The sequence below is a fragment of the Myiozetetes cayanensis genome, unplaced genomic scaffold, assembly GCF_022539395.1.
Source record: "Myiozetetes cayanensis isolate MyiCay16 unplaced genomic scaffold, myiCay2020 scf26, whole genome shotgun sequence".
NCBI lineage: Eukaryota > Metazoa > Chordata > Aves > Passeriformes > Tyrannidae > Myiozetetes > Myiozetetes cayanensis.
The window spans coordinates 1,558,673-1,573,925 of NW_026087477.1; the positions used below are offsets into that span (position 1 = coordinate 1,558,673).

At 57.7% G+C, this 15,253-nt stretch overlaps 1 protein-coding gene across 1 annotated transcript in view; it reads right to left on the reverse strand.

Moving 5' to 3' along the window:
• ADAM33 (ADAM metallopeptidase domain 33) overlaps positions 1 to 13,816 on the reverse strand; it is a 29,049-nt gene extending 15,233 nt beyond the window's left edge. The window contains 5 exon segments of the mRNA XM_050321032.1: positions 488 to 564; positions 1,034 to 1,109; positions 4,138 to 4,214; positions 11,114 to 11,196; positions 13,712 to 13,816. Coding sequence (XP_050176989.1) covers positions 488 to 564; positions 1,034 to 1,109; positions 4,138 to 4,214; positions 11,114 to 11,196; positions 13,712 to 13,799 — 401 coding nt within the window. The 5' untranslated portion in view covers positions 13,800 to 13,816.
• Positions 13,817 to 15,253: the final 1,437 nt, after the last annotated feature.

Consider the following 15,253-nt stretch of genomic DNA (forward strand, 5'->3'; position numbering starts at 1 on the left):
CCCCTGGTGGCTCCTGTGGGGCTTCCACTGGGGTTCCCTGAGGCCCCACAAACTCGTGGCACCTCAGCTTGGTCCATACCCAGGGTGGGAGCAGGGACAAAGGGATGGGGGTCTCTGTCCAAACAGCCCCAGGAGCAAACACACCCTTGGTCGGCATCAAAACCATCAGACCACCCGAACAAAGCTCAGTTCTAAGGGTCTTGCCCCCTCCAGGGATGAATTTCCTTGAAGGAACCTCGTGCTGCCAGAAAATTGTTCTCTCTCTCCTCACCTGCCCACTCCTGGGGTTGGGCAAAGGATGGGAGAAAGGAGGAGGAGGATGGGATGGGAGCGATGGAAAAATTAGCCCCGTGAACCATCTGGAGCTGGGCTGGAGGAGCATCGGTGCTGCTCCAGGGGGGATCCCTGCAGGGAGGGAGGAGCAGTGGATCCATCCCACCCTCTGCCAGCCCCACAACGCCCCTCCCGGCCCTGCATTTTTCCATACCGCATTCCCGAGCAGGTGCTGAGGACGACCCAGGAGCCGCCGTAGCCGCGGACGTGGCCGTGGTAGTGACAGTGCTCCTGGAGAGAGGGGGTGGAGACCCTCACTGGAGACCCTCATCAGAGACCCCCCCGCAGGGCTGGGCAGCAACAAACCCCACGTGCTGATCCCCCCCAAAAAACACCCCATTTCCCGACCAGGAGAGCCGTGTCCCTCCATCCCGGGAAGAGCCAGGAGCCGGAGCCGGAGTTCAGCCCAGGACACAGCCTGCCCAGAGCCGGGCCCGGCGCGCTGGAAGGGTGACAAAAGGCCGGTGGGGGGACATCGGGGAGGGCCCTGGTGCTGCCTGTGTTTATCTCCCGAGGTGCTGAACCGCGGCCAAGAGATACAGGAGCCGCGTGCGGCCGCATTCCTGCTGCCACAGGCGCCGGGGATGCTGCCAGGGAAAACGCAACGCCCCTCCCCGCCCCGGGCCGGCTTCGGCTTCAGCACAAGCGCCAAAACACCCCAAAAAACAGAGCTACACCCACCCCTCTTCCCAGCACCCACCGTGTGGTTGGGGGTCACCGTCACGGGCTGTCCATCCCCCTCGTAGTGAGTCTCCGTGTACCCCGGAGCCAGCAGCCTGCGGAGAGAGGAGGGGTGAGCAGCCCGGAGCTGCTCCGGGTGTCCCAGCACGGGGACACAGCGAATCACACGCAATCGTTTAGCTTGGAAAAGAGCTCTGAGACCACTGAGTCCAACCTGCGACCCAGCCCCACCTTGCCGCCCAGACCATGGCGCTGATGCCACGTCCAGCCTGTCCTTAAACGCCTCCAGGGAAGTGACTCCACCAGCTCCCTGGGCAGCCCATTCCAGTGTCTGATCACTCTCTCTGAGAAGAATTTCTTCTCCAAGTCCAGCCTGAACCTCTCCCAGCTCAAGGCTCTGCCCTCTTGCCCTACTGCTGGTTCCTGGGAGCAGAGCCCGAAACCCCCCCCGGCTCCCCCCTCCTGTCAGGGAGTTGCAGAGCCAGAAGGTCCCCCCTGAGCCTCCTTTTCTCCAGGCTGAGCTCCCCCAGCTCCCTCAGCTGCTCCTGCTGCTCCAGCCCCTTCCCTACCCTTGCCTTCACCCCACGTGCCTCGGTTTCCCCCTCCAGCTGCCGGACATCTCCCCCCAACTCCCAAGGCTGATCCAGGAGTGATACATCCCAATGCCAGCCCATCCCACACTGACAAACGGCTTCCTGCAGAAGGGAAGGGCCAGGGCTGAGCTCACGGCCGGGAACATGTGGGGATGGGAGGAGAGAGGGGGATTTGGGAGAGGGAAGGGAAGGTTTGGGAAAGGAAAGGGAAGGAAAGATAAAAGGTGGCAGATCCCCACGGGCCCTGCAGGGGCTCTGGCACCCACAGAAGGACAAGGAGGCCCAGGTTTGCCCCTGGTGTCAGCTCAGCCCTCGATTTTCGAGGTTTGGCCCCTTCCCAGAGGTTTTATTCTGCAAAAGAAGAAAATAACCAGCTGCCGGTGCCGGAAGAGCCCTCCCGCCTCCTGCTCTCCATTTCACACCCACTCGGGTGCCAGAAATGACTCTGTGGGCACGTTTGTGGCTTCCCTGCCCGCCTGTGAGTGGGTGCCTGGCACCAGTGACTCCAGTTCCAGCCCAGCAATGAGCCAGGAGCTCAGAGCTGCTTCCTGGGAGGGGCCACATGGGTGGCTGGGCAGGACAAGATTGTGCCCCCAGGGTGGGGACAAGGCCAGGGACACAGGACAGGCAGAAGCCTCCATGTCACACCTGGAGAACAGGAGAACTGGGGTGGCTGACCCAGGGATCTGGGACTCAGCCCACTGGGATTGTCCTCTCCAGGCACCCAGGGAAGGAGGGGAGAGATGTGGCTGCTCCTCCAGCACAAGGGAAGGAGAACACCCCCAGGATGGGTTTGGAGACCAACCAGGTGTCCCAGCACCAGCAGAAAGAAGATCTGAGGTCCAGCCCAGCCTCCACGGGCTCACAGGGCTAAGGTGGCCCTGTCACCTGCCCCAAGGGAGCAGTTTAGATAGCCAGGGCTGCTTTGGTGTCCCCACACTGTCCCCATAGCCAGCCTTGGGTGCCTTGGGTGCAGTGGTAGTCTGGGGATTGTAGAAGTTCTTGGTTCTTGGCAGTTTTTGGGTGCCATGGAAATTCTTGGGTGCCATGTCTTGGGTATCTCAGACTGTCCTGGGTGGCCCATGGACATTCCTGGGTGGCACAGGTGCTCTTGGATGCCACCAGAGTGCCCTGGGTGCCACATGGATGATCCTGAGTGCCAGGGACAATCAGGAGCTGCCTTGGGTGCCGGGGGTGGTCCCGTGTGCTGTGGATGCTCTTTGGTGTCCCGGAAAGTCCTGGGTGCCACAAATGCTTTTGGGTGCCATGGATAATCCCAGATATTATGGATGATCCCAGGTGCCATGGATGATCCTGGGTGTCATGGATAATCCCAGATATTATGGATGATCCCAGATGCCATGGATGATCCCAGGTACTATGGATGATTCCATGTACTATGGATGACTCTGGGTACTATGGATAATCCCAGGTGCCATGGATGATCCCAGGTGCCATGGATAATCCCAGGTGCCATGGATGATCCTGGGTGCCATGGATGATCCCAAGTGCCATGGATGATTCCAGGTACTATGGATGATTCCAGGTGCTATGGATGATTCCAAGTGCCATGGATGATTCCAGGTACTATGGATAATCCCAGGTGCCATGGATTGTCCTGGATGCCATGGATGATCCCAAGTGCCCTGGATGATCCCGGGTGCCATGGGTGGTCCTGGCTGCCCTGGTTGCCCAGTTCCCTTTTGCTACCACCCACCCCCTCACCTGTTTCCCTGTGCCCTCATCTCACAATCCCCCCCAACCTCTCTGCTCCTTCCAGAGGCCCCAGAGCCTCCAGGGATTCTCCTCACCCCTCCTGGCCCCCCCTGCCATGAGAGGACACCCAAAGCTCTCCAGGCCTGGTGCCCCAGCGAGACACCAGGCCCAGCTTTGCTCGTGAGCTTCCATCCCCCACAACAACCCCCCCATTGACCCTAAAATGTGCAGGGGGACACACCCCCCCCAGTTCTCCTTCCTGCACACCAGAAGCTCCTCTGCAGGTCTCTGGAGGGTTCTGGGGGCACTGTGGGGGCTGTTTTTGCACCCAAACAGCTGCAGGAAGAGGATTCTGCCAGGATGAGTTCCCACAGCTGCTGGTGGGGCAGGAACCCACCCAGGGACAGAGAAGCTGTGGCTGCCCCTGGATCCCTGGGAGTGTCCAAGGCCAGCTTGGAGCAAGCTGGGCTGGTGAAAGGTGTCCCTGCCCGTGGCAGGGGGTGGAACTGGATGGCCTTTGAGGTCCCTTCCAACCCAAACCATTCCATGAAATGCCATGAGGGCAGAGGGACATCTCCAGCCCCCAAACACCCCACACCACCTTCCCCCATGGTGGGTCCTGCCCCGTGGCATCAGGCCCGGGCTGGTCCTCCCACCACAGGGGGGTGTGGAGCAGAAAAGGGACCATTTCACCCCAAAGTGAAGCCATGTTGGGTTGTCCCTTCCCTTGAGGGCAGGAGAGCCCCATCCATGATACTGCCAATCCCAGTGGGATCTGCCAGGGATGCCCAGAGCCCCTTCCCCCAGCACTTACTGGTTCCTCTCCAGCACCAGGACGAGCTCTTTGCCCTCAGCCCTCACAGCCACCTCTGCCCGGGCAGGCGCCGGCCCCTGGAATGGAAAGGATGGAATGGGATCAGGAAACACATCCCTGTCTGTCCCCATCCCCTCCCTCTGCTCCCCAGCCCAAGCTGCATCCCGAGCTCTCCTCCCTGGATCTGCTCCATCCCCTGCCACAATCCCGTGGAAGGTGAGAAATAACCCCTGATTTCCCGGGAATTCCCAGCCCAGCACGGGGATAACGGAGGATTCCCGCCGGGATTCACCCCGCAGGGATGGGGGTGAGGCAGCAAATCCCAACCCCGCTGGCAGCTTCCCCAGGGAAAGGCAGTGAGGAGAAGCAGGGTGGGATACGGGATGGGGAGCGGGGTCTCTGTGTGCTCCATCCCACCACGGATTTATCCCACCGGAGATCCTGATCCAGGGGGAAAGGGCCTCACCCCTGGGTGGGTCTGTACCCCTGCAGGGTATGGAAATAACCACCAACCACCGGGATGATGGATCTGATAAAAACACCCGGGAGCAACAAAAGGGAGGGACTGACTCAGCTTCCCCAGGATGCCGCTGGTTTCACTCACTCCCTCACTTTTGGAAGGTGTTAAATGGGAATCTGACCTTTGGATCCGCGCCAGCACGTGACAGGATGGGCTGGAGCCCAAAACGCTGCCCTTCCCTGATGTCCCCACACCCCGTTCCCAGTTGGGGACACTGAAAACATCACCCTGGCTCTTGTCCGTGGCTCTGCCTCTCTCAGTCTCTCTCTCCCCATCCTCGATGGATACAGGGAGCCCTTGGGATCCTCCACGGGATCCCATCAATCCCTCCCCATCCATAATGGATACAGGGAGACCTCGGGATCCTCCAGAGAATCCCATCAGTCCCTCCTCACCCATGGTGAATGCAGGGAGCCCTTAGGATCCTCCAGAGAATCCCATCAGTCCCTCCCATCCATGAGGGATGCAGGGATCCCTCGGAATCCCCCTCAGTCCCTCCCCATCCATGAGGATCCATGGTGAGGTTTTCCCAGTTCCGGAGGGTGAGGGAAGAGGGAAGAGTCATCCCTGCCAGGCTCTGGCTTCAGCTGCTCTCGGCATCCCGGGGTTTTGCAGCTGGAAAACCAGGAATGCGGCAGGGAGGGGGTGAAACTGGGTGATTCACAACTTGGAATGTTGCAGCTGGAAAGCCAGGAACGCGGCAGGGAGCGGGTACAGTTGGGTGATTCACAGCTTAGGATGAAACAGGTTAAATCCTGCTGTTCCCTGATCCCTGTGGATAAGGCTTTGCTCCACCCCATGCCCTGGGAACTGGGGAGGTTGGGGGACCCCCCGGCCTGGCAGCCTCCCCCTCCTGGGGACCATCATCCTGGAAAAGGATGGGACGAAGCCCTTTGGGATGCAGGGCCCCACAGCTGCCGCACCCCAGGACATGGGATCTGTGATCCCGGCATGGATGTTCCTGCAGATCCACCCCAAGCCGAGCTCTGGCATTTGGATCAACCCCCCTCAAGCTGCTCAAAAAGCGGCCACGGCACCAAATCCTGGCTCCGAGGAGCGTCCCGATGGCCCCAATTCCCGAGGACACGGAGGTGTCCCGGTCACCCGGGGTGTGATGACAGAGCCGGGCTGGCTGAGCCCCCCCCCACCCCTCCTCCTTCTGCTCCAGCGACGTGTTCCCAGCTCCAAAAAAGGAGAGCGGACACGGTGCCTTAAGAAAACAAAGCCAAGAGCAACGCCAGGCGACTCCGAGGTTCTGACAATTCCTTTCGGCACCACCACGGCACAGCCACGGGGCCCAAAATCCCGGCGCGGGGCCCCGCGTGGAGCCGGGATGGGGGAGAAGGACACGGGACCACCCCCCTTCCCCCCCACCTCCCTCCAGCGCTGGTGGGAACGGGCTGTATTTTTGGAACATGATCTTATCCAAACATCACTCCCTGGCCAAACATGGTCTGGACATTTTTCTTGCCGTTTTCTTTCTTCCCCCCACCCCGCCCGCTCTTCTCTCCCTCCCTTTTTTTATTTTTCTCTCTCTCTGATCTCCCCAACGCCCGCTCCCCGCAGCCCTTTCCTCCTCCTTCTCCTCCTCCTTCTTCTTTTTCCCCCCTCAAAGTCCCTGCCGGCTCCTTCCCGGTTTTGAATTCCCCAGCAATTACTCCCTGCCTCGACTTAAGGGCCTTTCCTGGCAAAACGCTCTTTTTCCCAGCTGCCGTCTTAAAGGGACACGTCTTTGTCCGGGGTTATCCCGGCGCTTACAGCTCCCGTCCCAGTTCCAGAGGCCGGGAAACCAATGGGATGCCGATGGGATCTGTGTCCCAGCCCTGCCAGGTGATGTACCACCAGCTCTCCCCTTCCCGGTGCCTCAGTTTCCCTCCTGAGGAATCTGAGGAATCCAGGAGGGGTGGATCCTGGTTCCAGCTGGGATGGGCCCGGCTCAGCCCCTGGAGAGATCCAGAGCAGCAAAAAGAGGGAGAACGGGAATGGGAGCAGCACCTGTGTCAGGCAGGAGTGGAAATCACCCAGCTCTGAGGCCAGGAAAGGGGATTACTTAACTAATTAATTAGTTAATTAATTAATCAGTGGTAGTCGTGCCTTGAGCCTGGTAGGGAGCTGGGCCTGCCAAGATGCTGCACACCAGGAATGAGCAGGGACTAGATTCTTCCTGGGCTCCAGCAACTTCCCAGGCTCCATCATTCCAACCTCCAGCATCATCCCAGGTTCCAATATCCTCCTAGGTTCCAGCACTGTCCCAGACTCCAGCATCATTCCAAGCTCCATCATCATCCCAGGTTCCAATATAATCCTGGGCTCCATTATCCCAATATTCAGTACCATCCTGGGCTCCAGCACCATCCCTGTGTGCTCCAATATAATCCCACGCTTCATCATCACTCCAGGTTCCAGCGTTGTCCTGGGCTCCAGCATCATCCTGGGCTCCATTATCCCAAGATTCAGTACCATCCTGGGCTCCAGCATCACCCCACTGAGCTCCAATATAATCCCACACTTCATCATCACCCCAGGCTCCAGCTTTGTCCTGGGTTCCAGCACATTCCAAGCTCCAGCATCACCCTGAGCTCCAACAACATCCCAAATTCCAGTGTCATCCTGGGCTCCACCACCACTCCAGGCTCAACATCCTCCTGGGATCCAGCACATTCCAAACTCCAGCATCCTTCTGGGATCCAGCAGCCTTCACAGGTTCCAATACAATCCTGGGCTCCAGCACATTCCCAGGCTCTGGCATCTTCCTCCCACACCTCCTTTCTCCATGGAAAGAATCCCCCAGTCCTTGCCAGAGGTTGCAGGATCCACCTTCCCTCAGCCCTGACTGGATGTGGAAGTGGTGGCCCCTCTCCAGGACATCCCAGCAAAGCCAATCCCACCAGAGGCTGGGCTGGGAGAGGCTGGAATGTCAGCTCGTGCCCCAGTCCATGAATGGCCCAGCTCAAGTCTGGTTTACTTTTTCCCTCCATTGATCAGGAAATCCACAGGATGTTTCCACGGGAGCCGAGGCCAAGGGAGTTGAGTTGCTCTTCCCACACTTCCCAGACATCCTTCTCTCCCAGGCTTCCTCCTCCATTCCTGCTGGGAAGCTCAGGGGAGCACCGAGCTCCTTGGGAAATCAATGGTTAAGCCAAAATCCACGTCCAAATCCCAGCCAATCCATCCGCTCAGGCAGGTCCCACAAGCCCTGATTTCCTAAAGGAGCACAGGCAGGCCCGGATGTGCCGGGGGAAAAAGGGGGATCTGAGTTACCAGCAGATGCTCCAGGGAGGGTTTGGAGATGGCTTTTCCAGCTGGAGCAGCACAGCTGAGCCAGGTCCTCCCCAGGCAGCCGGATCCCAGTGAGGGTTTGAGCAGCACAGCCTGGGAATTGCATCATCACCTTGTCCAACATCCACACCGGGATCGGGATCCAAGACCTCAAGGACAAGCCCCTGGCTCCAGCTGCTCGCTGGAAAAGCATCCCAGGGAGCCAAGGGAAGCAGGGCAATCCAGGCCCTGGAGGCAGAGGCGGGATTGGGGTTGTTTCAAAGCAAACAGGGAGCACAGCAGGGGTTGCTCAGTCCTGCAACACCTCACGCAGGGAAAAGGGTTTCCCAGCAGGAAGCAGATGGGCAGGAGAGTGTCCTTGGCACCTGCAGCACATCCCAAACCACAGGCAGAGCCCTCTCCTCCCTCCCTTCCTCCTCTGGAGCAGGGCCAGGAGGCCAAATTGTATCCAGTGCTCCCCGAGGCACAGGATCTCATCCCGTGACAGGACGGGATGCTCCAAGTTTGCATCCAAGTTCCTCTGTGAGGATGAAGGGAATGGCCACATCCCATCCCAGGACAGGATCCCCATCCCAGGCTGCTCCAGGGACCCAGGGAATGAGCCTGCAGTGTGAGGGGAAGCAAAAAGGGTGGAAGGATGTCCCCCCAGGGTCAAGGTGCTTTCCCAGACAGGGATGGGGTGCCAGGAGAGGGCAGGTGAGGAGCTCTTCTGCTCCCTTAAGATCCCAGGATGGTTTGGGTTGGGAAGGGACCTTAAAGACCATCCAGTGCCACTCCCTGCCATGGTCAGGGACACCTTCCACTACTCCAGGTTGCTCCAACCTGGCCTTGGACACTTCCAGGGATCCAGAGGCAGCCACAGCTTCTCTGCCCAACCTGTGCCAGGGCCTCCCCACCCTTTAGAGGCAGCAATTCCTTCCCAATATCCCATCTATCCCTGCCCTCTGGCAGTTTAAAACCACTGCAGCGAGAAACCACTCTCAGGAAAAAGCAAGTCCAAAGGGAAAGGAAAGAGGCAGGAAAGGCTGGGTGAGTCCCCAGGGAGGGGACAGGAGACTCCCATTCCTCAGGGCTGGATACCGATGGGACACCCAGGTCAGGATGCTGGATACAACCTCCACTTGCAGCTCTGAAGGGCTGGAAAAGCTCAGGGTCAGCTCTGGCACCTTCCCTCCACATCCCAAGCCCAGAGGCAGGAGCAGAAGAAGGAGGAGGAGAAGGAGGAAGAGAAGGAGGAGGATGCCAGGACAGGATCCCAGCCCAGCCAGCACGACCGACCGACGGGGGAGCTGTTTGCAATCAGGGTCCCCACGACCCCCTCCCAGGCCTCTCCAAAATCACTTCCATGTGTGCTGGGAGCTCCGGAGCCCTCGGGGAGTTGAGCCACGAACAATGGGAGAGAGGAGAGGAGAGGAGGAGGGGGAGGTGGGGAGGAAGGTCCGGCCCACCCAGCGCGGTGCCAGTGCCAGCCCGCGCACACCATGGGCCACCCCCACCACCCCCAGCCTCCTTTTCCCACTGGATCCACCTCCCTGCCCCTGGAAGAGGGAAAGGAGGCGCAGGGGTGTCCCCTGGGAACGTGGCATCCCACCTGCTGCACGAGGAGCAGCCCCCAGGGAAGGGATGAAGGAGCCTCTTTTGGGGACGGGGGGAGGGGTCACCGAACTCCAACCCATCATTCCATGGACCTGGATGCTGCCTCCTCGCAGGCTCCCGGACACACAGGGCGGGCTGGCAGCGTTCCCAAAGCCACATTTATTTCCAGGATCTTTGCTGGAGGGCACGAGGAGCCGGGGAGGGGATGGGACGGGCTAAACCGAGCCTAAAAATACGACTGTCAGCAGCGAAAAGGGCCGGTTTGGGGCCGTGCCTGGTTGTCCCCGCCGTTCCCCCACGAAGCCTCCCGGCCACGACCACCCTCCCTCTCCCTTCCTTCCCCCCTGCTCCAGGAACAGGAGCCTCCTTGTTTCGGGCTGGCTGGAGCTGGAGGCAGAGCAGATGCCAGGAAATACTCCAGGACCTGCCCTGGAGCCCCCCCGTGATTCCTGAAACTCCCCCCCCCAAAAAAAAAAATCACATGGCTGCGATTTCACCCCCCTCCCAACCCACCCCCAGGATCATTTTGGGTGTTGGCAGGAGCATAAATAAACCTCCTGCTGCCACATGTTCCCCATCCCAAGCGCCTTCCAGCTTAAATATAGATGGATCTGGGGCTGCCTGGCAGGGAGGGGACATTTCTCCAGGCTGACCACAGCACCCACACGGGCTATTTCAGCTCCTGCACGAGCAGCCAGCACTGAATCCCCTGGGAAAAGGCACCATCCAGCCCTTCCGAGCACAAACCCCCCCTCTCCAAAGGCTCTCCCACCAGGAACAAGGAGATCTCACTTGGAGGGGTCTCAGGGAGGTGCCACCAAAGAAAAAGTCACCTCCCAGCAGGGAATCTGCTCCACCCCCAGCTAGGCCAGCTCCTCAGAACCTTCTGCACCAGTGCTGGGAAGGGGTTTAGTGGATCCAGAAGGAAAGCACAGCCCCTAGAATCCCCCCCAGCTGCTGGGTAGGAGGCCCAGCTGCCGAGGGGCAGCTGCAGATCCAGCTGATCCCAGAGCCAGGAAAGGGGCCAAACCCGGGAGAGGGCGACCACAGGCAGCTCAGAAAGTGGATTTGGGGATGGGGAGGTGGCAGGGGGTGTGACAGCCAGCAGAGCAGCGCTGGGAAGAGATGTTCCAATGTCCTCTCCTCCCCACAGGCTTCCCAGGGACTCTCTTCTCTGTGGTGACCAGGGATAGGACCTGTGGGAATGGCTGGGGATGTGACAGGGCAGGCTTAGGTTGGATATCAGGAAAAGGTTCTTTCCCCAGAGGGAATTCCACATCCTCATGGATCCTAAAAACTCCACATCCTCCTCATGGATCCTGCAAACTCCACATCCTGCTCATGGATCCTAAAAACTCCACACCCTGCTCATGGATCCTGCAAAATCCTCATTCTCCTCACGGATCCTGCAAAATCCACACCCTGTTCATGGATCCTGCAAACTCCACATCCTGCAAACTCCTCCTCCTCGTGGATCCCGCAAACTCCTCATGGATCCTGCAAACTCCACATCTCCATCCCACCACAGAGATCTCCAGGCAGTGGGAAGAGGGAGGGAGGAGGGTCCAGCCGTGCCCTTACCTGTTCCTCCAGGCTCACGGCTCGTCTGCTGCGGCCCCCCAGGAGCCACTGTGGGGTGACACGTTCTCCGTGGGACGGTGGCCCTGGGAAGGAGAAGTCTTGGTGAGCAGACCCTGCCACACCCTGGGAGCTGGGGCTCCTCCACAGCCACATCCAGAGGGAACTGAGGGGAACATCCAGAGCCTCCTCTTAGGGATGTTTCTGGGGATGGACACCGGGACAAAGCCAGAGCATCGCCCCTTTCCCAGCTCAGCACCCTCATTTATGGCCCAACCTCAATCCTGGAAGCCTCCCAGGTCCCAAACCAGTGGCCTAAATCCCCTGAATCCCACCCTGGAGAAGCAGCTGGCACATGGGTGCCATCCCTGGAAGTGTCCAGGGCCAGGTTGGAGCAACCTGGGCTAGTGGAAGGTGTCCCTGCCCATGGCAGGGGGTGGAACGAGATGACCTTCAAGGTCCCTTCCAAGACAAACCACTCCATGATTCCATGACTTATGGGATGGGGAACTGTGGTTCCATCCCCCCAAAAATGGAGTTATCATCTTTCCAGCCCGAGCTGGGCTCGAGGAGGGAGCAGAGGAGCTGAAATAGCTGCGGCACATTCCTGGTTTCTCTGAGCCATCCCAGTTCCCCCCCCCGGGGTGGAGCAGCACAAGCAATTCCTTGGCTCCTTCCAGAGTCAGACAGACTTTCTAAGATTATTTTGTTCCTAAACAAATGTGGCTGGATTTGATTGCAGCAGTGGGAGCAGCCACTGGTGACTTAAGCCTTGGATGACAACAGAGCCACAAATCCAAACCTGAAGATGCTGCAGAGAGGGGTCGGGGTCGAACAAAAACGCCAAGGATTGGGTCACCTCGCCAAGCCAAACGCTGCCAGGGAGAACTTGGATGGAATAATGTTCCCCAGCAAAGCTATTTACTCAGGGAGTGGAATAACAAGGCTTAGGGCTTAATCATTTTATAGGACTGTTTTGGTTCCCTGTGCAGTGATGGGGGGGGAGTTGGCTGGAGGAAAGATGAAGTTATTGAAAGGACAAAGGGGAAACAAAACAAAAAAAAAGGTGGAGTTCTGGGTTGGGAATTGCAGATGGATGTTTAATGGGATGGAGCCACCCAGCCTGGCCACCCCTGTCCCCCCCCCAGCACTATCTCAGTGTGGTATTTAATCAGCTCCCATTATATTTAGCCTGCTATCAGATTCCAGGAATAACTGCAGATAAGGTGGTGGCACAATCCCAAATTCCCTCTCCTCACCTCCTCCCAGAGCAGGAGCCAGGCCCTCCAACCCCCAGCCACACACAAGCCTCTGGTTCTGGGAGGGGACCTGAAATATTCTGCTCAGATTCAGCCACTGCTGCCTTCCCAGGGCAGAGACAAGGAATAAACCCCTCTCCTTTTAATTCCCAAAGGGAGGAGGGCAGGGATTCTCTCCCTCTCCTGCTCCTGCAGTCTCTCCCACGCTGTCTGGGGAGAGGATGGGACACGAGGGGCGACCGCTTTCCTGGGATTACTGGGCTGGGCTTTGGGCCACGTTGCCAAAATCCCCCAGTTATGAGATTTAAGACATGACATTTGAAATTTCTCGCTGTTTTGTCTGTGGGTTTTTTTTTTCTGGGAATCTCAGAGACCCGGAGCAGGAGACGGGGCCTTAAAAAAATCTAACTCAAACAAACCTAAGTCTAGCTCAGAGGGGGTTTCCCACACCCCCCTCCTCTTTATTTCCTGGAGAACACACACACATTCCCAGCCCTATTTGGGAATGCTGCGTGGAGATCCTGCACTGCTTTGGCGTTTTGAGATGTTGGCACCCCGTGTTTTTGGGGACAGGGAGCCCAAATCCCACCGGAGCAGGCGGCTTTCCCGGCTCCTCTCGTTATCCAAACAGAGATTCCTGGCTCCCACCACCCTCCCTCCCCGTTGCTCTCCCAGCTGCACGGCTCTCTTGGAGCTGCTGGAAAACTTTCAGCAGAGCCGCCGAGAACCCGGCAAAGCTCAGAAGTTAAAACAAAACAAAATAGCAACAAAATAAAAATGTGGTTTGGGTGGAGACACCTCGGCCCCGAGTTGCCGGTGGGGTTGGGGAAGGAATTAGGGATGGGGAAGAGGTTGCGGGAGGCTGAAGTGAAACTGCTCCCCCCCCGCCCCGGCTCTCCTCCGACGGGAACCTCTGGGGAGAAAAATGTATTTCCTCAACGACCGAAAAAGCCACGTTTCAGCCCAAAAACACGGAGCAGCTGCACGAGCCCCGGAGCTGCTTCCCGGTGCCTCCGCCCGCAGCCGGGACAGGACGGGATCGGGACGGGAATGGGATGGGGACGGGACTGGCGGGGTCTGAGCCGTTTTGGGGGGTGAAAGCCGAACCCCTCTTTTCCCGGGGGGTTGCCTGATCCCGTCGCTCCCATCCCAACAGGACCATACAGAGTCACAGCGGCGAGCGCCGGCACGGGGTGGGCGAACGGGGATTTTGGGGGCTCCCCAGGCGGGCGGGGGGATCGCAGGGAGGGAGCGCTGCCCACCCCCATCATCCCTCCTCCCCATCCATCCCGCGCCCCTCCCCAACACCCCCAAAATCCCCCCACCCCCAGGACCCCCGTACCTGCCGTCCCCGGCGGGGGGACCCCCAGCAGGACCCCCAGGAGGACGAGGCGGTGCCCCCAGCCCGGGGGGGGCCCCGGGCCGGCCATGCCGCCGCTGCCGGGGCTGTCACGGCCTCCGCTCGCCGCCCGCGCTCCGAACCTCCCCTTCTTATGCCGGCGGGTCCCTCCTCCCTCCGCCCGCCGCCCCCCGAGCGCTGCCCGGCCCGGCCCGGCCCGGGGGGCGGCGGGGAGGGGGCGGCTTTGTCCGCCCTTATTTATGGCTCTGAGTTTTGGCCCGGCCCGGCCGCTTAATGAGAACCAGAGCTGGAGGCTCGGAGGCTCCGCAGGGCTCCCCCCGCGGCTTCCACCCATCCATCCATCCGTCCGTCCGTCCGTCCGTCCCTCCATCCCGGCATCCCCACCCGGGGGGTCCCCGCTGCTGCTTCGCCCCCCTTCTTGTCCTGGGTGTCCCCCCACAGGCTGCCTGCACAAGGAAAGCAGTGGGGGAAGCAATAAAAGCAATAATTAAATGAAAGTCATAAATAAAAATATCAAATAAAATAATAAATAAAATGCGTAAAATTAATACTTAAATTTAGTACGTAAAATCAATACATAAATTTAATACATAAAATTAATACATAGAATTAATACATAGAATTAATACATAGAATTAACACATAAAATTAATACATAAAATTAATACATAAAATTAAAGGAAAGAAAAGGAAAGAAGAAAATAAAATAATATAAAATAATACAACATACAATTAAAATTAAATAAAAATAAGAGAAAATAAAATAAATAAGATACAATAAAATAAACTAAGATAAAATAAAATAAATAAGATACAATAAAATAAAATATGAAATAAAATATAAATAAAATAAAGATCAAATAAAATAGAAAATAAAAGAAGATTAAAATAAATGTTTAAGTAACTCCATTCATTCCACTTTGGGTGCCTTTCTGACACTCCACAGTTGTTGTTGTTATTAACATTAATTTTATTGATTATTAACATTATTAGTCATACTATTAATTAATACTATTGATTATATTAATAATATAAGCACAGAATGGTTTGGGTTGGAAGGGACCTTAAAGATCACACAGTTCCACCCCCTGCCATGGGCAGGGACACCTCCCACTAGCCCAGGTTGCTCCAAGCTCCATCCAACCTGGCCTTGGACACTTCCAGGGATGGATATTATCAGTATCATCCAACCAATCCCATCAAACCAGTGGTGGGACAGCGAGTGTGGGGATGAGGGAATGTTCACTTCCCTTCCTTGAGCACACACACACATTCCCAGCCCCTCTGGATCCTGCCCTGGAGTCACCCAACCCTCCCTCCCACATGCAGGGCAAGGATTCATCAATAGTTATTCAAGCCCTATCAGAAATATTGATTAACACCAGTAATGAAAGCTTTGCAAACAATTTCACCCTGAGAGCGGGGACAGTTCCAGGCACCCCGACCCCGAGTGCTCCAGGGACCTCTGGCCCAAGGTGACATCTGGGGACAGGAAGGCACAGGGGACTTGGGGGGAAAGAGAGA